Source organism: Malaclemys terrapin, chromosome 15 (genome assembly GCF_027887155.1).
Source record: "Malaclemys terrapin pileata isolate rMalTer1 chromosome 15, rMalTer1.hap1, whole genome shotgun sequence".
Lineage (NCBI taxonomy): Eukaryota > Metazoa > Chordata > Testudines > Emydidae > Malaclemys > Malaclemys terrapin.
In genome coordinates this window covers 9,634,867-9,656,868 of record NC_071519.1, presented here as the reverse complement: position 1 = coordinate 9,656,868, position 22,002 = coordinate 9,634,867, and the positions used below count along the sequence as shown (strand labels likewise).

Sequence of the window (22,002 nt, the reverse complement as noted above, 5' to 3'; positions counted from 1 at the left end):
GGGAGCTGCCAGGCAGAAGCTGGGGGGCCAGGAGACGGACGGGGAGGGGGTCACAGCTCCAGGGATGTGCGTCGGGGGGGGGGGGGGGGGAGAGAGTGGCAGTTTGTCCGCCTGGCCCCAAGGGGGGGGTGGCCCAACTGAGGTAGCTTGTCCCGGAGCAGCCCCCGTCCAACACCGGAGCTGTCCCGCCCGCGGTGCCAGGGGGCAGCTGGCTGCGGGTGGGGGGGGGCCAGGCCTGCACCCCCACACACACACTGGCTCCGGCTGAGTTCGGCTGGGGCTTGGCCACACCCGGCCTGGTGCCCGTCGCAATATCCCAGGCCCGGATCAGACATGTCCCGTGCCCAGCTCAGGCGGATCAGGCGTGTCCCGTGCCCGGATCAGGCGTGGCCCGTGCCTGGCGTGGCCCGTGCCCGGCTCAGGCGGATGAGGCGTGTCCCGTGCCCGGCTCAGGCGGATGAGGCGTGTCTCGTGCCCGGCTCAGGCGGATCAGGCGGGTCCCGTGCCCGGCTCAGGCGGATCAGGCGGGTCCCGTGCCCGGCGGGTCCCGTGCCCGGCTCAGGCGGATGAGGCGTGTCTCGTGCCCGGCTCAGGCGGATCAGGCGGGTCCCGTGCCCGGATCAGGCGGGTCCCGTGCCCGGCGGGTCCCGTGCCCGGCTCAGGCAGAGTCTGCCTTGCCGGTGGTGAGGCGGCTGAGCTGCAGCTGCCGGGCGGCCTGGAGGAGCCGGTGTCTCTCACGCAGGTTGCGCCGGCGGACGTGCTCACTGGTGATCTCCTGCACGTGGCTGGCCGGGAACCAGCCCTTGTGACCGTCGCCCAGTCGCAGGCCCTGGCACCAGCCTGCCGGGTGGGAGCGGAGGGTGAGCGCGGCCAGCACGGGGCAGCGCCAACGACCTGCCCTCCGCACCCTCCTGCCACGGGGGGAAAGACCCAGCCAGCGCCCGGGGGGGGGGCCATGGCTGCACGGGGTGGGGGGGGGACAGCAGTGGGGCAAGAGGCCCCAGGGATTTGAGGCCTGAGGACAGGGAGACCAGGGGGACCCCAATGGGAGGTTCAGGGGGGCAAAGCATGGAACAGGGGGAGCCAGCAGGTGCCTGGGTCTGATCCGGCTCCATCCACCAGGGGGCAGCACTGGAGCTCCCCGCCCGGGCACTGGGCGGGCTGCACCGTCCAGCCCTCCCCTCCGCCCCCCGGCACTCACCCTCGCTCGTTTTGCGCAGCACGTTGACAACGTCGGCCGGCTCCAGGCTCAGCTCATCGGCCTGCCTGGCCAGGTAGGGCTCCACGCACTGCACCTGGGGGCAGTCTGGGGGGAGCGGGGCAGGTGAGACCCCTGCCCTCCCCAGCCAGGAGAGAACCCACCCAGGAGTCCTGGCTCCCAGCCCCCTCTGCTCTAATCCACCAGCCCCCACTCCCTCCCCAGACCTGGGGAGAGAAGCCAGGAGTCCTAGCTCCCAGCCCCCACCCCCCCCCCGCCCCTGCTCCAACCCACCAGCCCCCACTCCCCTCCCAGAGCTGGGGAGAGAACCCAGGCATCCTGGCTCCCAGCTCCCCCGCTCTAACCCACCAGCCCCCACTCCCTTCCCAGACCTGGGGAGAGAAGCCAGGAGTCCTGGCTCCCAGCCCCCCTGCTCTAACCACGAGCCAGGTAGGACCCAGGCATCCGAGCGGAGTGTACCCACCCCAGTCCTCGTAGATGGTCTCCTGGGGCTGGCTGGGGGGGGCGCCGTGCTGGGGAAAGGCCTCCATCCATCGGTGCATGTCCGACCTGGGGGGATGTGGGAGGGGTTGTAAAAAGGGGGAGCTCCATTGCCCCTCCCCCATCCTCGGTGTGTGTGGGGGTCCTGTCCTCACACCCACGTCCCCTCCACCAGACAGCTACAGGGCCCTCAGGGACAGGGAGGGGGGACCCCTGCCCCACCCAGGAGTGTCCCTCTGGCCTGCCCTTGGGGGCCCCCCGTTTTCTCCCCTCCCTGCCTGTCTTGCTCCCCCCAGGAACCCCTCCCCAGGCCCCCCCTTGGCCTCCTCCCCCAATCCCTGTTCCCCGGGGTCCCTCCGCCTCTCCTGGGTCCCTCTCCCTGCAGCCCCCCCCGGGATTCCCGAAGCCTCCCCAGACCCTCCTGTGGCCCCCCCATGGCCCCCTGCGCCCCCCTGGGATCCCCACAGCCCCCCCACTCACTGGCTGGGGGCCCGGCAGAGGCGCTCGCAGGCCTGGCCGCAGTGGTTCTCCAGTAGCGTGAGGTAAAAGGCCTGGGCCAGGCCAGGCGCCGGGGGGGGCTGCCCCACCCCCTGCACCGACACCAGCGACCGGTGCCCGTAGTCCAGCACCACGAAGCGCCCCGCGCTGGGGGGGGGAACATGGGGGTCAGGGTGCGGCTAGGACCCTCACTGGCCCTCCCCAGAGCAGCCCTCCTCCCCCAGACCTCCCCCACGGCCCCTCCCTAGATCAGCCCCCCTTTCCCAGACTCCCCCATGGCCCCTCCGCCCCTACCCGACCCCATGGCCCCCCACGACCCCCACGGCCCCTCCCCAGGCCAGCCCCCCTCCCCCACACACCCCCACAATCCCTCCACCCAGACCCCCGTCCCTCTGACCCAATCCCAGACCCCCCCCACGGCCCCTCCCTAGACCAGCTCCCCTCTCCCAGACCCCCCCACGGCCCCTCTGCTCCTCCCTGACCCCCACAGCCCCTCCCCAGACACCCTCACAGCCCCTCTGACCCGACCCCCACGGCCCCCTCCCCAGACCAGCTCCCCTCCCCCACACCCCCCCACAGTCCCTCCGCCCCGACCCTCTCCCCCAGATACCCCCCAGCCCCGCAATCTGCATCCGAGACCCCAATTCCCACCCCGACACCTCCAGCCCCCTTCTCCCTGGCCCCGCGCCCAGCTGCCCCCGCCGGAGCCCCCTCTCCCCGCACCAGACCCCCGGGGAGCCCCCAGCCCTGACCCTCCAACCCACCTGCCCCAGACACCCCCACCCTGAACTCCTTAGCCCCCCCTTCCCAGACACCCCCCACCCCAGTCCCAGATCCACGCCAACCCCCATCCCAGACACCCCCAGCCCTCTTCTCTCCTGACATCTCCCCACACCTGCCCCCCCGGCCCCACCTCTTGCGCTGGGTGACGAGCAGCAGGTCGCTGAAGAGGAAGAGGTGGATGGGAACCGTCCGGGGCCTGGTGCCGAACAGGGACCCCCGGGGCAGCACCTCGGCCAGCGCCCCCTGCTTCTCCAGCCGCCGGCTCTGCGAGATGATGGGCACCGCCTGGGGGGGCAGAGACGCAGGACCCCCAGCACACGGCGGGGGGGTCAGAAACATGAGGGGAGAGGCAGGACCCCCAGCACAGGGCCGGAGGGTCAGAGATATGGGTGGGGGGCGCAGGATCCCCAGCACATGTCTGGGGGGTCAGAGATGCAGGAGGAGGGGCAGGACCCCCAGCACACAGCCAGAGGGGTCAGAGATGCAGCGGGGGGGGGGGTAGGACCCCCAGCACACGGCCAGGGGGGTCAGAGATGCAGCGGGTGGGAGCAGAACCCCCAGCACCAGACCCATGGGGGGCAGGACCCCCCAGACACCCACTCCATGCCCAGCTGGCAGGTGGGGAGCAGGGCTTTGGGGGCAAGAGCAGGGCGCCAGGCCCTGGGGGGGCACCTTGAGCCGGTCGAAGTCGATGCGCCCAGCAATCTCAATGAGCTCCTCCGTCTGCCGCATGCGCCCCACCTCCGAGTTGCACTCCTCAATGATCTGGGGGACAGAGCAGGTGAGTGAGGGGGGGCAGTGCCCACAGCGCCTGGCCCTCCCACCCCCCGCAGCAACTCCCTCCCAACTCACCTGGGAGATGCAGGCCAGGGCATCCAACGCATTTCTCTCCCGCTCCGAGCCCTCCTCCGCCCGGCGCAGGATGTTCTGGGGCACAGGGGTGGACCCGGGTTAGATGGGGAGAGAACCCAGACGTCCTGGCCCCCAGCCCCCTGCTCTAACCCCCCAGCCCCCATTCCCCTCCCAGAGCTGGGGAGAGAACCCAGACGTCCTGGCCCCCAGCCCCCCTGCTCTAACCCACCAGCCCCCACTCCCCTCCCAGAGCTGGGGAGAGAACCCAGACGTCCTGGCCCCCAGCCCCCCTGCTCTAACCCACCAGCCCCCACTCACCTCCCAGAGCTGGGGAGAGAACCCAGGAGTCCTGGCCCCCAGCCCCCCCTGCTTTAACCCCCCATTCCCCTCCCAGAGCCGGGGGCAGAACCCAGGAGTCCTGGCTCCCAGCCCCCCGACTCTAACCTACCAGCCTCGACTCATCTCCCAGAGCCGGGGAGAGAACCCAGGCGTCCTGGCCCCCCAGCCCCCCTGTCTAATCCACCAGCCCCCGTTCCCCTCCCAGAGCCGGGGGGAGAACCCAGCCCCCCCTGCTCTAACCCCCCAGCTCCCATTCCCCTCCCAAAGCCGGGGAGAGAACCCAGGCGTCCTGGCTCCCAGCCCCCCCTGCTCTAACCCACCAGCCCCCGCTCCCCTCCCAGAGCCAGGGGGAGAACCCAGGCGTCCTGGCCCCCAGCCTTGCTCTCGCTGTGGGGGAGGCTGTCCCGGACGCCGGGGTCCCTACCTCGAGGAGCATCTTGAGACGGGTGATGCGCTGGAAGGGCAGCAGGAGGAAGGAGAGCAGGGGCAGACGCTGGCACACGGGATGCGCCTGCAGCCGGCCCAGCACCGCCGCAAAGGGCCCGTTTCGCTCCCTGCGCCAGGGGGAGAGGGGGTGAGACGGGGCCTGACCCCCCCGAATCCCACCCGGGGCACCTGGGCCTCGCCCTGCCCCCATCCCCCGTATGCCTCTCTTGTACCCCCCCGAACCCTCCCCCCCTCCCCCCATATCCCACCCGGACCCTCTCTTGTACCCCCACCCCGTGCTCCTCATACCCCTCTGCCATGGGCAGCCATAGCCCCATCCCCCATATCCCCCCCGGATCCTCTCTTCTACCCCCCCAAACCGCAGCCTGGGCACGTGGGCCTCGCCCTGCCCCCACCCCCTGTCCCCCTCCCCCCATATCCCACCCGGACCCTCTCCTGTACCCCCACCTGTGCCCCTCATACTCCTGCCCCACGGCCCCCCATAGCCCCCTGTGGCCCCCAGCCCCCCATAGCTCTACCCCCACCCTCCAGCCCCACCCCATCCCCAAAGCCCCGCCCCTGTGTCCCATAGGCCAGTCCCCGCCCCACCCCCACCCCCACCCCCTGTTGTCCATAGCCCCGCCCCCAGCCCCACAGCCCCGCCCCGTGGCGCACATGAGGGCGCTGTACTCCTTCTCCTGGTAGGGCTGGTTGCGGACGTAGTCGATGTAGGCGGAGAAGTCGCGCCGGGCGTGGGCGGCCACCACGTCGCTCACGTCCTGGATCTGCAGGTTCTCGGCCACGCGCCGCTCGAGCGCCGCCAGGAACCTGCCGCGGGAACGGGGGTGTCAGGGCCGGGGGGGGGGGGGACCGTGCGGCGGGGGGCTCGGCAGGGGGCAGGCTGGGAGCAGGGGTCCAGGAGGTACCGGGGGTATGCTGGAGGGATCTGGGGGGGCCGTGGATGGAATATGAGGGGGTCCAGGGGAGACATGCTGAGGATACACAGAGGGACATGCTGGGGGGTTTCTGGGGGCCCAAGGGGGACATGCTGGGGGTATATGGGGACACATGCTGGGAGGGTCTGGGGGGAACATGCTGGGAGACCCAGGGGGGACATGCCATGGGGCACGCTGGGGGTGCACGGGGGGACGAGGGAGTACATGCCGGAAGGACATGCTGGAGATACACAGCGGGGCACGCTGGGAGTACAGGGGGGGGACCAGGGGGGACATGCCAGGGATACACAGGAGTACAGGGAGGATATGCTGTGGGGCACGCAGGGAGTACACAGGGGGCAGGCTGTGAGGCAGGCCGAGGGTACATGGGGGGACCGGGGGGACACACTAGGGCTATGGGGGAACACAGGGGGCAGGCCGGGCTGGAGGCAGGCCGTGGGTCACGCTGGGGGCACACGGGGGTACACAGGGGACATGCTGTGGGGGAACATGCCATGGGCACACAGAGGTACAAGGGGGGCACGCCGGGGATACATAGGGGGCAGGCCAGGCTGGCGGCAGGCCGTGGGTCACGCCGGGGGGACAAGGGGGACCAGGAGGAACACACCGGGGCCACATGGGGGATATGCCGGGGGGCACACGGGGGCCGTGCTGACCTGGCGCTGATCTCCTGGATTCGCAGGACGCTGGAGAACAGGGCCTGGCGCTCGCGGGGCACACGGGGGACATGCTGGGGGGCACATGGAGGGCACAGGGGGCACGGGGGCCAGGCAGGGCACACGGAGGGCACATGGGGGACATGCTGGGGGGCACACGGGGACATGGGGGGCACGCCGGGGGGCACACAGGGGACATGCTGGGGGGCAGGCTGACCTGGCGCTGATCTCCTGGATCCGCAGGATGCTGGAGAACAGGGCCTGGCGCTCGCGGGGCACCAGCGTCTCGCCCAGCGCCCGCGACCCCACAAAGTGCTCGGCCAGCAGGCGCAGTGAGCGCTGGTATGAGGCCTCCGACGTCAGCACCTCGAACAGGCTCTGCCGGGACACGGGGGTCAGCCGGGCCCCACGGCCCCTCCCTGGCGTCACCATCCCCTCCCCACCGCTCCGCAGCCCAGGGGCCGGGCGGGGAGAGCCGGGGGTAGGGGGCACGGCTGGGGGGCAGGAGAAATCGGGGGGCAGGGGGAAGTGGGGGACACGGCACTGGGGGGCAGGAGGACCTGGGGAGCTGGGGAATCGGGGGGAAGGGGGAACCAAGGGGCAGGAGGAAGTGGGGGACATGGCACTGGGGGGGCAGGAGGACCCGGGGGGATGGGGGAACCGAGGGGCAGGAGGAAGTGGGGGACACAGCACTGGGGGGACAGGGGAATCGGGGGGCAGGGGAATTGGGGGACAGGAGGAAGTGGGGGACACGGCACTGGGGGGCAGGGGAATTGGGGGGCAGGAGGAAATGGGGGACATGGCACTGGGGGGGCAGGAGGACCCTGGGGGCTGGGGAACTGAGGGGCAGGAGGAAGTGGGGGACACGGCACTGGGGGGACAGGGGAATTGGGGGACAGGGCACTGGGGGGCAGGGGAATCAGGGGGCAGGAGGAAATGGGGGACATGGCACTGGGGGGGCAGGAGGACCCGGGGGGCTGGGGAATCGGGGGACAGGGGGAACCGAGGGGCAGGAGGAAGTGGGGGACACAGCACTGGGGGGCAGGGGAATTGGGGGGCAGGAGGAAATGGGGGACATGGCACTGGAGGGGCAGGAGGACCCGGGGGGATGGGGAATCGGGGGACAGGGGGAACCGAGGGGCAGGAGGAAGTGGGGGACATGGCACTGGGGGGCAGGGGAATTGGGGGGCAGAAGGAACCGGGGTCAGGAGGAACCGGGCGGCCCAACCCACCTCCTGCATCTTGCACTCCTGGGGGCTGAGGCGCCGGAGCAGGCCGCTCTCCCGCACGGCCGGCAGGTCCTGCCAGAGGGTGCTTTGGGGGGCCGGGGCGCTGGGGGGGGCCGGGGGGGCCGGGTCCCCGTCCCAGCTGGTCAGGCTGGCGCTGCGGGGCAGGGTCTGGCGGTGCAGCTCCTTGCGGATGACGGCCTGGCGGTACGTTTGGTACAGGGGCTCTGGGGGGAGACGGGGTCAGGGGGAGATGGGGGGCTGCCCCCCATTCGCTCCCCCAGTCTCCTACACCACCCTTCCCACCCTGGGGCCCCAATCCCCCCCCATACCCAGGTGTCCGTCCCGTCCCGTCCCCTCCCGCAGGGCCTCTCCATCCACCCCACCCCACAGCTCCTCCTTCCCCCCTCCCCCAGCGCCCCCCCGGGCACAGCCCCCCCTACCGTCCTGCAGGGGCAGCCCCCAGCCGGGGCCCTTCGGGGACGGGCAGCACCTGTGGGGGGAGGGGGAGCAAGGTCAGAGCGCCACCGACAGATGGGGGGCTGCAGGGGAGCAGATAAACGGGGGACTGGGGGGCAGACGGATGGAGAGGCGGTGGAGGGGACAGACAGACAAACAGAGGGGCTGTAGGGGGGACAGATGGACAAACAGGGGGTCTGGGGGACAGACAGATGGAGAGGCTGGGGGGACAGACCAACAGAGGGGCTGGAGGGCAGACGGACAGACGGGGGGCTGTGAGGGGCAGACGGGGGGCTGGGGGGACACTGACCTGTCCCTCGGCAGCTCTGGCTCCAGACTGTGTCCATCGGAGTCTCCTGGGGATACAGAGCGTGGTGTCGGGGGGCTGGGGGGCCTGCCCCCCCGAGCCTGCCCCCCCAACTCCCATCCCATACCCCCCGACCCCCCAGCCTGCCCCCCGACCCTCCCGACCCCCATCCCACACACCTCTGGGAAACCCTGATCCCCTCCTCCCCAGCTAGCCCCACCTGGGGAACCCTGATCCCACCCCCCCCCCTTCAGTTGGCATCCCCCACCCGGATCCTAGGCCCACCCCCTTCCCATAGGGCGCCCGCGACCTGTACCTTGGCAGGGTCCATTCCCCCGCGCTGGGGCGCCCTCCTTCTGAGGGGGAGGCGGAGGCTGGGAAGAGGGGGGCGGGAGGGGAGGGCAGAGCTTGGCGGGGGGCAGGGGATCCTGGGTGGGGGGGCAGGGAGGGGGCTGGGTAGGGGGCGGCGGTAGAGAACATGTCTTGGCAGGGACTGGGGCGTCGTGGGGGGGCAGGGCAGGCGGGGCCGTGGGGCACGGTTTGGCAGCGATTGGGGGGTCATGGGGGGGCAGGGCAGGCGGGGCCGTGGGGCATGGTTTGGCAGCAATTGGGGGGTCATGGGGGGCCTGGACAGGTGGGAGTGGGGGGCACGGTTTGGCAGCGATTGGGGGGTCATGGGGGGGCAGGGCAGGCGGGGCCGTGGGGCACGGTTTGGCAGCGATTGGGGGGTCATGGGGGGGCAGGGCAGGCGGGGCCGTGGGGCACAGTTTGGCAGCAATTGGGGGGTCATGGGAGGCCTGGACAGGTGGGAGTGGGGGGCACGGTTTGGCAGGGATTGGAGGGGCTTGGGGGGGCTGGGCAGGAGGCTGGGGGTCCAGGGCCCTGCGCAGGGGCTTCCCTGGGGTCTTGGGGGGCACGGCCGGGGGGGGCCTGTCCGCCTGGGGCACCCCCCCCTTGGCCCGGCGTGGGGGCTTGGCCCGCGCCGGGACCCCGTTGAGCTGGGCGGTGGAGCGGTAACTGGTCAGGACCACGCTGCCGTCCTCGGGGGGCGGGGCGGGAGGCTGGAGGGGGGACCAGCGGGACTGGGGGGCAGGGGTGGTGACCTCCAGCAGGCGCCGGAAGAGGGGGCCCTCCTCATCGGTGGAGGCGGAGCCGTCCGAGCCTGGCTCCTCCCCCTCGGGCGCCAGCACCCACACTAGCACCATGCCAGGCCGGCGCCGATGGCAGCCGCAGGGGCAGCGTGGGGGGCAGGCGCCCAGGGGCTCCGGGCTGGGGGGCTGCCCCCCAGCGTCCTGCCCCAGACCTGCAAGGGGAGAGAGAGAGAGAGATGGGGTCAGGGGGAGCCTGGCACATGACGCCCCGGGGCCACCCGGCACCCCCAAACCAGACTCACCGAGCTCCATCCCCAGAGGCGTCTGCGGGGGGCGCTGGGCCCCATTCTCTGTGGGGGGGCTGGGCGCCGGGCCCCCGCCCGCCCGGTGCTCAAAGCGCCCCACCATCTTGCGGACGTTGCCCGGGCCCTGCTCCCCACCGGGGGATGGATCCAGGCGGGGGGCCACATCCTGCTGGGGGGACGAGCAGGGCCGCGACCACGAGGGGGGACGTGGCTTCATGATGCGGGTGGGCTTCTGGGCGGGGGGCAGGGCGGGGGGCAGGGGGTCCATCGACGACATGGTCACCTGCACGGGGGAGAGAGATGCGGTCAGGGGGTGAGGCAGCCGCCTCTGGGGTGGGAGGAGGGGGCTGATTATCCGGGGACCCCTCGCCCGGCGCTGAGATGCGCCCACCTCTGGGGCAGGGCGCACAGGTCAGCAAACGAATTTGGAACAGGGAATGCACCGAGGCAGCTGCAGGGGGCAGAGAAAACCCGGGTAGGAGGCCAGGGGTCACACCCGGCTGTTTCCGGAGAAAGCAGGAGTCCTGGCTCCCAGCCCAGCCCCGTGTTTCCATATGGCTCCCGAAGCACACGGGGCCGGGCTGTTGGCACAGGACGTGCGACGCCCGCAGCCCAGGGCGGGGCGGGATGGTGCCAAGGGAGAAGCAGGCGGCCGGGCCTCCCCAGGACACCGAGAAAGGAGCGCCGGGGGGTGCCCTGCTGCCAGGAGCAAGGGGGGGGCTTGGCGGGGAGCGGGGGGGGGGAATCTCCCCTCACTGCCGGTGCGTCTGTCTCCCCTCCCCCGCCATTCCTCCCCGGCCCTGCCCCGGCCCAGGTTAATCCCGGCCCAGCTGCCAGGGTTAAATTTGGCCTGGATTCCCCAGCTGCTGCCCGAGCCAGGAGCCCTCCTCACCACCACCACCACCCCACCCCCCATCCCCGACACAACTGCATGGGAATGGGCCAAAGGAGCTGGCAGTACTGCTGCCTAGGGGAAACTGAGGCACCAGCCAGTGACGGACACATCACGGAGCTGGGGAGAGAACCCAGGTGTCCTGGCCCCCACATACACCCAGGGGAGGAGCGGGCGGGGGGTAAACTCAGGGCAGTTGCAGCTGTTGGGATATTTCTAGCCGACCATGTGGGGGGGTGGGGTTGTGGGGCTGAACTGGATAATATAGGTGGGGAGGGGCAATGCGGTCTCGTGGCTGGAATGGGAGCGGGGGGCTGGGAGCCAGGACTCCTGGGTTCTCTCCCAAGCTCTGGGAGGGGAGTGGGGGCTGGTGGGTTAGAGCGGGGGGCTGGGAGCCAGGATTCCTGGGTTCTCTCCACAGCTCTGGGAGGGGAGTGGGAGCTGGTGGGGGCTGGGAGCCAGGACTCCTAGGTTCTGTCCCTTTTCCATTACGTCCATCCATCTGTCAGTGCCTCAGTTTCGCAGATATCGGTCTCCCCATCGGGGAGAATCACCCCTGGGGGCCGGCAGCGCGGGGCCCATGACACACAGCGGGGCGCGCGACTCCGTGGGAAGCAGGGGGGTTAGGAATGGCTAGTCTGCCACGCTAGGGGGCTTCCCCCCCCCCCAGGCTATACATAGAGGGGGCAAAGAATCGGGCTAGTGGTTGGAAAGGGCTGGTTCCCCCCAGCACAGAGCCAGGGCCCCCATGGACTCCCCCCAACCCGCTCCCGGCTCCGGGCCCGGCCCTGCTCTCAAAGGCCCTTTGTGCAGGCGGGCGGGCGGGAGCACCAGCCAAGCCGCCAGCTCCCCCCCAGCCCCGGTGACTCACGGCGTGGCTCACACAGGGCCCCTTTGTACCAGGAGAGCTGCAGCCGAGCGGGCGGGGAATCGCCCTCAACCTGGGGCAGTACGGGGCCAAGGTCCCACACGCCGGCAGGACAGCCACTGGCTGATGGCACCCAGGACTCCTGGGTTCTCCGCACTGAAGCCTGCCAAAGGAAAACACCCCTACCCCAGGAGTGAGACGGTGACCCCCATGCAGGGAGGAGAGGGATCCCTGGGGGTGTAGATTGCCAGCTGGGGGGCGGGTGCAGGGACATACACACACACCCCCAAGCTCTGGCCCAGCGGGGAGGGGAAGTGCGTCTTTCCGATGGCAGGAAATGGAAAATCCAGAGGAAGGGCAGGAATTTCCGAGGGGGCGGGGGGAGAGTTGCCCTGCTCCCTCCCGGCTCCACATTATACCAGCGCTAAGGAACCCAGATGGGGAAACTGAGGCAAGGGGGAGGGGATGGGACGGAACTAGAGTACACAGAGGATAGAACCCAGGAGTCCGAGCTCCCAGCTGCCCCACAGCCGGCTCTAACCACTAGACCCCACTCCCCTCCCAGAGCCGGGGAGAGGACCCAGGAGTCCTGGCTCCACCGTCCCGCCCCCTCTCTAACCACTAGCCCTCGCTGGTTCTCTGACCCCAGGGGGCTGCGGTGTCTGCATGAGCTTCCTGGCAGGACTGATTTAGCTCCCTGGCCAGCTCTGTCTCTGCCGAGCCCCCCAGCCCCCCCAGCCACATCCTCTCTCACCCCCCCGCCCCCCACACACACAACACACACGCAGCTTTGGATCCCCTGGCGCCTACAGAGACCCTCCACGCTCGGGGCTGCACGGTGTGCATCTTAGACCCCGTAATGCCTGAGAGGGATTCCCCGCCGGCTCTCTGGGGGCTGCGTTGGGGCTGTCAGGGCCCTGCTATCTCCGGACCGTCTGTGGGGAACCCCGAGGCAGGGGCACCCCTCTGGCACCAGGCTGCCCGTGGACCAATCAGCTGGAGGGGGGAACATCACTCTGTCCAGTAGGCTGAGTCCCAGAGCAGGGAATCCACAACCCCAAGCCCTGAGCACAGACCTGCTCTGAGTGTCTGGAGAGCAGGGGGGGCTGGGAGCCCGGATGCCTGGGTTCCATCCCTTGGTCTGGGAGTGGGGTCTAGTGGTTACAGCGGGGTGGGGGGGGCTGGGAGCCAGGACGCCTGGGTTCTCTTCCCACACATTCCCCTTCCAGCCATTGTATCCTCCCCAAGGGCCAGGCCTCCCCCCTTCTCCTGGTAGCGCCCAAGCACGGATCCCCGCAGGCAGTAACTGAAACTGCCCCCTGGGGCCCTACCCCACAGGAGAGGTGGGGGGCAGGACCGGCAGCCCCAATTGGTAGTGGCGAAATCTTACACCAGCCCCCTCCCCGTGCTCTAATCACTAGACCCCCACTTCCCTCCCAGAGCTGGGGAGAGAACCCAGGAGTCCTGGTTCCCACATCCCCCCTCCCCTCTAACCACTAGCCCTCACTTCCCTCCCAGCGCCAGGGAGAGAACCCAGGAGTCCTGGCTCCCAGCCCCCACTGCTCTAACCCCCAGCACCCACTCCCCTCCCAGAGCCGGGGAGAGAACCCAGGAGTCCTGGCTCCCAGTCCCCACTGCTCTAACCCCCAGCACCCACTCCCCTCCCAGAGCCGGGGAGAGAACCCAGGAGTCCTGGTTCCCACCTCCCCCCTCCCCTCTAACCACTAGCCCTCACTTCCCTCCCAGCGCCAGGGAGAGAACCCAGGAGTCCTGGCTCCCCGCCCCCCTGCTCTAACCCACCAGCCCCCCCTCCCCTCCCAGAGCCGGGGAAAGAACACAGGAGTCCTGGCTCTCAGCCCCCCCTGCTCTAACCCACTAGACCTCACTCGTTCTCTGCCCCCCAGGGGCGTGTGTTGTCTGACAGAGCTTCCTGGCTGGACCGATTTAGCTCCCCGGCCGACTCTTTCTCTGCTGAGCGCCCTCCCCCACACACACATCCTCTCCCCCCCCCACACACACACACACACACGCAGCTTTGGGTCCCCCACCTCCTATGGAGGCCGCCGTGCCTGGTGCTTCCCCGGTGCTGGCCACGCTCGGTGCTGCACAGTGTGTATCTTAGACCCCGTAATGCCTGAGGGGGATTCCCCGCCGGCCCTGTGGGGGCTGCGATGGGGCTGTCAGTCCCCTCCTATCTCCGGACCAGGGTGGGGCGCCCTGAGGCAGGGGCACTGCGCTGGCACCAGGCTGCCCGGGGGATCGCTAAACCAGCAGGGCATCCAACTGGGGGAATGGGGTCGAGTGGTTAGAGCAGCGGGGGAGGGCAGGCTGGGAGCCAGGATTCTTGGGTTCTCTCCCCGGCTCTGGGAGGGGAGTGGGGGCTGGTGGGTTCTCTCCTGGCTCCCAACCCCCACCTGCTCTAACCCACCAGCCCCCACTCCCCTCCCAGAACCGGGGAGAGAACCCAGGAGTCCTGGCTCCCAGCTAAGCTAATCCCCAACACAACTGGTGCCCCCGCTGACCCCCTACAGAGGTTCCCCTGCCAGATGCCACCCCCGCCTGCCTCCTTCTGCCCCAGGCTCCCCTCCCCCGCCCTCGGTGCATCCCTTGCAGGGCACACGGGGCCCTGGCAGGGTGATGTGGGGCAGGGGAGGGGCCAGCTCCCAACTTTACCTCCCCCCGGTTTCCAACACACACACCCCCCCCCACCGCAGCAGCTCACCCCAAGCCAGCGGCTCCTCCAGTCCTTACCTGACTGATGCTGCAGCTCTGGCTCTGCCGGCCCCCCCTACTCTGCTTCCTCCGCCCCCATTTCCTGCCCCTGTCCCTCACGTGGGGGGCGGGGGCTGGAGACCGGACTCCTGGGTTCTCTCCCCAGCTCTGGGAGGGGAGGAGAGTTTAGTGGTTAGAGCAGGGGGGCTGGGAGCCAGGACTCCTGTGTTCTCTCTGCCCCTCCAGTGCCCCTGGTATCCAGCAGAGATGGGGGAACTTGGAGACACAGAGACCCCAGCCTGCCAGCGAGATCCCCACCCCCAACTTCCTGTCCAGCACCACCCCAGCCTCCCAGGGGGGACCCCAGTGTCCGACTGGGGAGGGGCGCCTGGCATGGGGCAGCGTGGCACAGAGGGGCCTGGTCCTTCCAGGGGGGCATTGGGGGAAAGCAGGTATCATGAGGGGGGTGAATGGTATGGGGGGGGGGACAGGAATACACCCCCTCCAGCCTTCAGTCCTCCCACTCACAGCTGGCAGGGCCCATCTGACCCACTCAGCCCAGACCCGCTCCTGAAATGCGGCCACCTCTGGGGTGGAAAAGAACTGGGCTGGGACAGCTGACAGCAACGCTGGGGACGGAGAGAGGAGACTGCTGGGGAGAGCTCACCCCACAGGCCAGCACCCATTACCGAGCCCGCACCCGACACCCCACAGCACGGCACCTGGGCCTCGGGCCCAGCCCTGACACGCAGGAAGAAACTTTCCTGCCTGTGTCAACACGCGAGGTCCTGAGACACCTTCTGTTCCCGGAAGTCAGCCAGAGGCAGTGCCAGGTGTGCCGGCCCTAGAGCCCCGCACCCACCTTGCCCCCGCCCCACCCGCTTGGCACAGGGCTCCCTTCCCCTACTGCCAGGGAGAAGGTGTAGGGTTTGCTTCCCTGGTGTGAGAACAAGTGGGAGAGGAGAGAACCCAGGAGTCCTAGCTCCTGCCACCCCTGCTCTAACCCACCAGCCCCCACTCCCCTCCCAGAGCCGGGGAGAGAACCCAGGAGTCCTGGCTCCCAGCCCCCCCACTCTAACCACTAGGCCCCACTCCCCTCCCAGAGCCCGGGAGAGAACCCAGGCATCTGGGCTCCCAGCCTCCCCTGCTCTAACCACTAGGCCCCACTCCCCTCCCAGAGCCGGGGAGAGAACCCAGGCGTCTGGGCTCCCAGCCCCACTTCGTGCAGAGGTACCTGCCCGCAGACAACGCTCCTTCCCCATTCCTGACTCATTTCCTGTCTCCCACTTCCTCGTTCACCTGCTCTGGTGACCCCAGTTGCTGGCCCCCCACTGACGCTGTGGGGCTGGCTTGGACAAGCCCCATCTGGTTAGGAGCCCACATGCCTGGGTGCTGCCCCAGAAGGAGCACGGGGACGGCCCGGGAACCCCTAATGACAGCAGCACAGCGCCCCCTAGTGCCGGGGTATTGGGGCCAGAGAGCACCCCCTGCTGAGCCCCCCACCCTGCTCCCCGCAGCCCAGCGCCCCCTGCTGAGCCACTCGCTCCCCACAGCCCAGGGCCCCTTGCTGTCTCCCACCCACCCCCGTACCACAGCGCCCCCTGCTACCCCCACCCCACTCTCCACAGCCCAGCGCCCCCTGCTGCCCCCCACCCCACTCCCAACAGCCCAGCGCCCCCTGCTGCCCCCCAACCCACTCTCCGCAGCCCAGCGCCCCCTGCTGCCCCCCAACCCACTCTCCGCAGCCCAGCGCCCCCTGCTGTCCCCCAACCCACTCTCCGCAGCCCAGCGCCCCCTGCTGCCCCCCAACCCACTCTCCGCAGCCCAGCGCCCCCTGCTGCCGCCCACCCCACTCTCCGCAGCCCAGCGCCCCCTGCTGACCCCCACCCCACTCTCCACAGCCCAGCGCCCCCTGCTCACCCCCACCCCACTCTCCACAGCCCAGCGCCCCCTGCTGCCCCCCACCCCGGCGCCCCCTAGCTACGCCCCGGCTGTCCGGGAGAGCCCAGCTCTGGAGGGGACCCCTCAGCCCGCAGGACCCACGGGATCAATGGGGCGGCGCGGGGTGGGGGGCCCTGGCTGGAGGCTGGGCAGGAAACAGCCCCCGCCCAGCAGCGCACTGCGGACCCCCCCGGGGCTCGGGCTGTGGGCCGGGCTCTGCGGCGCGACCCACCTGCGGCCGCCTTCAGGGGGCGCCGGGACCCCGGGGGCCCGATCCGGGGCGCACGGTCCGTCCTGGGGCGCACGGACCCCCCGGGCCGCTGGGTCCCGCCCGCGATCCGGGCTCCGCACACGCCGCCTTTGTCCCGCAGACGCCGCCAGGCGCCGCCGCCTCCATGTGACCGGCCCGGGATGGGGGGCGGAGCCGGGATGGGGCTGGGGGGAGGACTGGAGTCCCGGCTCCCGGCCTGGCACTGAACCGCCCCCCCCGCCTGGCACCGCACCTCCCAGCAAGGCACTGCACCCCCCAGCCTGGCACCCCGCCCCTACCCCCTGCCTGGCACCGCACCCCCTCCTGGCACTGCACCCCCAGCCTGGCACCCCGCCCCTACCCCCTGCCTGGCACCGCACCCCCTCCTAGCACTGCACCCCCAGCCTGGCACCCCGCCCCTACCCCCTGCCTCGCACCGCGCCCCCCTCCCACCTGGCACCCTGCCCCCCGCCTGGCACCGCACCCTCCTAGCACTGCACCCCCAGCCTGGCACCCCCGCCCCTACCCCCTGCCTCGCACCGCGCTCCCCCCCCCGCCTGACACCCTGCCCCCTGCCTGGCACCGCACCCCCTCCTAGCACTGCACCTCCAGCCTGGCACCCCCGCCCCTACCCCCTGCCTCGCACCGCGCCCCCCCCGCCGCCTGACACCCTGCCCCCCGCCTGGCACCGCACCCTCCTAGCACTGCACCTCCAGCCTGGCACCCCGCCCCTACCCCCTGCCTCGCACCGCGCCCCCCCCGCCTGGCACCCTGCCCCCTGCCTGGCACCACACCCCCTCCTAGCACTGCACCCCCAGCCTGGCACCACGCCCCCCCCAGCACTGCAACTCCCTGCCTGGCACTGGACCCCCCCCCGCCTGGCACCGCACCCCCCCTCTTAGCACTGCACCTCCAGCCTGGCATCACGCCCCCCCCAGCACTGCAACTCCCTGCCTGGCACCTCACCCCCTCAGCCTGGCACTGCACCCCCCCCCCGCCTGGCACCCTGCCCCCTGCCTGGCACCGCACCTCCTCCTAGCACTGCAATCCCAGCCTGGCACTGCGCCCCCCCTCCTAGCACCGCACCCCCAGCCTGGCACCGCGCCCCCCGCCTGGCACCGCACCCCCTCAGCCTGGCATCCCACCCCCAGCCTGTCATTTCTGGTGAGCCGCCAGCCACACCCCGGGCCCTCTGCTCCCAGCCCGGCCTTTGCCCCCTTATCTCCGGGTGTGGCTGGCAGGGCATGCGGCCCAGGGACGGCAGGGGTCTCACTACCGCTGAACCACTCACCCATGTGTCCCGGCCCCACACTGCACCCCGACCAGCGAGTCTCCTCCATCTCAAGGGCTTCCCCAGCCCCCTTCCCTGCCTGATGGGGGGCAGCAGGGGGCCCTGGGCTGCGGGGAGCCGGGCAGGGGGAGCAGGGGGGGCTGTGGTACAGGGGTGGGAAGGGCACAGCAGGGGGCTCTGTGGTACGGGGGTAGGCGGGGGGAGCAGGGGGCGCTGTGGTACGGGGTGGGGAGGGGGCTCGGCAGGGGGCGCTGTGGTATGGAGTAGGGAGGGGGGGCACGGCAGGGGATGCTGTGGTGTAGGGGCAGGCGGGGACAGTGGGGGACGCTGTGGTATGGGGATGGACGGGGGCTCCATATCCCAGCTGAGTGGCTGGCTTGGCATGGCTGGGGACCGGCTGAGGGCCCGGCAGGGCCGGCTCCTGCACCGGGTGGATGTAGCCGGCCGGGGAGCGCCCGCGGGAACCCAGCTCCTGGGGGAATCTCTGTGGGTGGGGGCCGGGGCCTGGGGCGCACCCAGCTGGTACCGGGCGGTTCGGTCCCACCGGTCTCAGCCGCAGCCGGTCACTCAGGGGGTTAATCCTGGCGCTGGCCGCGGCGAGACACAGACGGGCCGGTTCGTTCTGGCACACGCAGGAGCCGCTCCGGGCCTGTGGCGGGGCAGCGAGCGGGGATGTGAACATGGGGCAGCTGCCAGACTCCGATGCCCAACACACACAGCGGAGAAAGATTCTCCAGGTTACACCACCAGGTGCAGAGAGGGGGGCTCCTGGATCCACCCAAAGGCAGGGGTTCCCCAGGGAGCAAAGGCTGTTGGGTAACCTCCCAGTGCATTGTGGGGCGCAGCGGAACAGACCCCATAGCTAACAGGAGGAAAAGGAGACCTCAGGGCAATGGCCCAGTGCATGATGGGACAGGCCGGGGGAACCGGCTGACCCGGCCCAGCAGCCTGCGTGAGCGGGTTCCCGTGCGCACCAAGGGACAGGGCTGGGGACGTGCACTGGGATGGCGGCTGGGCCCTTCCTGCACCACGGCACCAGGATAAAAGCTGAGGGGGTCCTGAGCATGGGCGCCCCGCTAGCAGGGGCACAGGGGAGCTGGCACTCTGCCTGGGCACCCCCTGCCCTGGGAGCTGGGCAGGCAGCCTTCCTCCCTTCTACGCGGGGGAAACCGAGGCACAGGATGTGGCCATGGGCCCACACTGAGTGACAGAGCCAAGGATAGAACCCAGGCGTCCTGGCCCAAGAGGAGAGCTGGTGGGATGCCCACCCCAGAATAACCCAGACCCCCATGGTTGGAGCACTTAGCTGGGAAGGGTCAGACATGGGGCTGCTCCGGAGCGGGGATTCAAACTGGCATCTCTGCTGCCCGAGCTGGGCATCCTGCCCGGGTGGCTACAAGCTGGACGCTTGCCCCGGCCCTCTCCGCAGTGTGACGTGAGCCCTTCCTCGCCTTCCCTTTCCTTCAAACGGCTCCCAGCGCCTGCCCTTGACACCATTGTTTTGGCCCCAAAACGAACCTTTTCCGGCCATATTGAGTCCCCAAAATTGAGAAGCGCTTTGGTTCCACCCTGAGCACTTTTGATTCTGCTTCTTTGCCAGGCCAGCCGGCCAGAGAGCAATCAGACGCCCGCCCAGCGCTGCCTGGCTCTCTGCCACTCTCATGCTTTAGGGCCGCTGTCTGCAGGGGTCAGGAAGGGTTTATTTCCCCCCATGTGCAGACTACATGGTGTAACAATCTCCCCTTCCTCTCCTTTGCCCACCGGCCAGGGGAGTCTGCCCCCAACCCTCCTATCTGAGATGGGATAAGCAAGGCTGCGCCATGGGAGTCCAGCTCCCTTCTGCCCCTGGGGGGGCCTCTATGCCAGGGATGAGCAAGCTCAATCACAGAGCCCACGGCTGTGCCCCGGGGCAGAAGGGAGCTGGCCTCCCATGGCGCAGCCTTGCTTATCCCACAGGGCTCAGGGAGCGGAGCAGGGGATGGGCTCCACTGGGCAGGGGAGACTCGACGCCATCTGGCTGGTGGGGCAGGGTGCGGGGCCAGGGGTGGGCAGGCTACCTGGGCCCAGACAACAAGCCCAGTGGCTACCAAGGGCCTCAGCACTGGCCAATTCCCTTCGCTTCAGCCCCGTGTTCTCCGGCTCCCCGATCTCCCTTCCTTCCCCACGGTTCCACCCGGTTCCTCCTCCGCTCCTGCTCCGGGACGGGTGCTCTAGGGTGTCCCCCCCCCCCCAGGGCACCCTGCCGGCACCTGGCGTGGGAAGCGCCTGGGGTAGCGGCACACGAGAAGGGGGGTGGTGACTGGACGGCTAACAGAGTGAATGACTCCCAGCCCTGATTTTGCCCTCTCCTAACCTGGCCTCTAGCTGCATCCCCACCCCCACCCCCCACGCTTCACCTCCAAGAAAGACCACCGGCTCGGTTCAGTGCCGAAGGAGCTCGGGTAGGTTTATTGCCGACGAAACCCCATACTAGTGCCCTGGCTCTGTGGTGACAGGTGTACTAACACACGTATGCCCGCGACAATGGTACCAGCTCAGTCAGTGCACCAGGATGCCGTTCCTGTGACTTTGATACAAACCAGTTACATATTACGCTCCAGACGTTGTTAGTTACCACCCTTCTCCTTGTATCTGCTGCTTTGAACAAACCATTCTCCTGTCAGCCCCTCCTTATCTTAGGAGGGGGTTGCTGCGTTCCTGTACCGTCTCTTTCAAATGTGTTTACGTAGCTACTTGAGAACTCTGCGTGTTCTTGCACCATCCTCTCGGGTCAGGTGTGTGCTTTCTTGGATGGCCAATACCTAGTGTGTTGTTATTTTGCCAAGGCCCGGCCTACTCTGGTTCACAGCCTTTGGGTCACACTGTTAGTCAAGCCCAGGGCTCCAGCAAGGCCTAAACTGGGTGACTGAGCATCAAAATGGCAGGTGAATTTCAGTGTTGATAAATGCAAAGTAATGCACATTGGAAAACATCATCCCAACTATGCACACAAAATGATGAGTCTAAATTAGCTGTTACCACTTGCGAAAGAGATCTTGGAGTCATTGTGAATAGTTCTTGGAAAACATCCACTCAACGTGCGGTGGCAGTCAAAAAGCGAACAGAATGTTAGGAACCGCTAGGAAAGGGATAGATAATAGGACAGAAAATATCATATTGCCTCAATAAATCCATGGCACGCCCACACCTTGAATATTGCAGGCAGTTCTGGTTGCCCCATCTTAAAATAAATAGAATTGGAAAAGGTACAGAGAAGGGCAACACCAATGATGAAGGCTATGAAACAGCATCTGTGTGAGGAGAGATTAAAAAGACGGGGATTGTTCATCTTGGAAAAGAGACGACTAAGGAGGGGTATGATAGAGGGTTATGAACTCATGACAGGTGTGGAGAAGCTGACTAGAGAAGTATTTACCCGTTCACATAACACAAGAACCAGGGATCACCCAATGAAATGAACAGGCAGCATGTTTAAAACCAACCAAAGGAAGTATTTCTTCCCCCAACACCCAGTCAAACCCTGGAACTCTGCTGGGGTGTTGTGAAGGCCAAAAGTAGAACTGGGTTCAACAAGGAATTGGCCCATCAATGGCTGTTAGTCAAGGTGGTCACGGTCACAAGTCCCCTAGCCTGTGACTGCCAGACGCTAGGACTGGACGACAGGCTGGGTCACTCGACCATCGCCCTGTTCTGTTCCTTCCCTCTGAAGCATCTGGCACCGGCCACTGTCAGAGACCGGACACTGGGCTAGAAGCACCATTGGGCTGACCCAGTCTGGCTGTTCTTATGAGGCTGGGAGTGGGCATCAGATCCCATGGGGGCTCCCCATTGCCTGCTGGGTAACACAGCCCCATTCCTCCCCTGCAGGCACGTCGCCCCCCAGCCCCCAGGAGACCCAGTTGCTGCACTGGCTCTTCGGCTGCCCCTTGGAATCCGGAGACGTTGCCACAGAGTCCTTCCTGCGCCCAGCGCCCACCGACCTGCTGATAGAGATCGGGCCACGGTGCGTCCCAGGGCTCAGCAGGGGGCTCCGTGCCTTGGGGGTGGGGGGGAGTTGAATAGGGGGTGCTGTGCTGCAGGGAGCAGGCCAGGGGCTCAGTAGGGGGCGCCCTCCCCGGCAGGCAGGGCTGGCCCCAGTGAGGTGCTAGGGGGCGCTGTGGGGCCGGGAGCGAGGTGGGAGGCTTAGGAGAGGGTGCTGTGGAGTGGAGGGGCAGCTGTGGGGCTGGGCCTGTCTCTCCCGGGACTGTTACCCCTTCTCCACGGCGTTCTCCACCAACGTGGTGTCCGTGTGCCGGGCCGCGGGGCTGGGCTGCGTTGACCGTGTCGAGCGCTCCCACCGCTACCTGCTGCAGGTGAGGGGGCATGTGGGACCCCTGGGAGCGAGGGGGGACGACACCTGGAGGATGGGTGGAGGGTTCCAGCATTGCGGGGTTAATGGGGCTGTGGGGTGG

The 22,002-nt window shown here is 68.7% G+C and overlaps 1 protein-coding gene across 1 annotated transcript; it reads right to left on the bottom strand.

Moving 5' to 3' along the window:
- Positions 1–645: 645 nt before the first annotated feature.
- LOC128823362 (rho guanine nucleotide exchange factor 15-like) lies at positions 646–16,394 on the bottom strand. Its single transcript, XM_054005606.1, has 18 exons — positions 16,243–16,394; positions 14,109–14,237; positions 9,595–9,880; positions 8,655–9,504; positions 8,518–8,594; positions 8,205–8,250; positions 7,879–7,928; positions 7,442–7,662; positions 6,427–6,587; positions 5,273–5,425; positions 4,596–4,725; positions 3,833–3,907; positions 3,653–3,745; positions 3,111–3,265; positions 2,180–2,344; positions 1,683–1,768; positions 1,202–1,306; positions 646–840 (listed from the first exon to the last, which is right to left on the bottom strand). The coding sequence occupies exons 3-18, from the start codon at positions 9,872–9,874 to the stop codon at positions 659–661; spliced, it is 2,829 nt and encodes a 942-aa protein (XP_053861581.1). The 5' UTR covers positions 9,875–9,880; positions 14,109–14,237; positions 16,243–16,394; the 3' UTR covers positions 646–658.
- Between the last annotated feature and the right edge of the window lie 5,608 nt (positions 16,395–22,002).

Excerpts from the sequence above, each read along its gene's own strand:
- LOC128823362 (XM_054005606.1), bottom strand. The coding sequence starts at position 9,874 with ATGTCGTCGATGGACCCCCTGCCCCCCGCCCTGCCCCCCGCCCAGAAG. Across the intron at positions 2,345-3,110 it reads CTCGTCACCCAGCGCAAGAG|CGCGGGGCGCTTCGTGGTGC; the intron begins GTGGGGCCGGGG and ends TCCCCCCCCCAG. Across the intron at positions 1,307-1,682 it reads GACCATCTACGAGGACTGGG|ACTGCCCCCAGGTGCAGTGC; the intron begins GTGGGTACACTC and ends CGCTCCCCCCAG.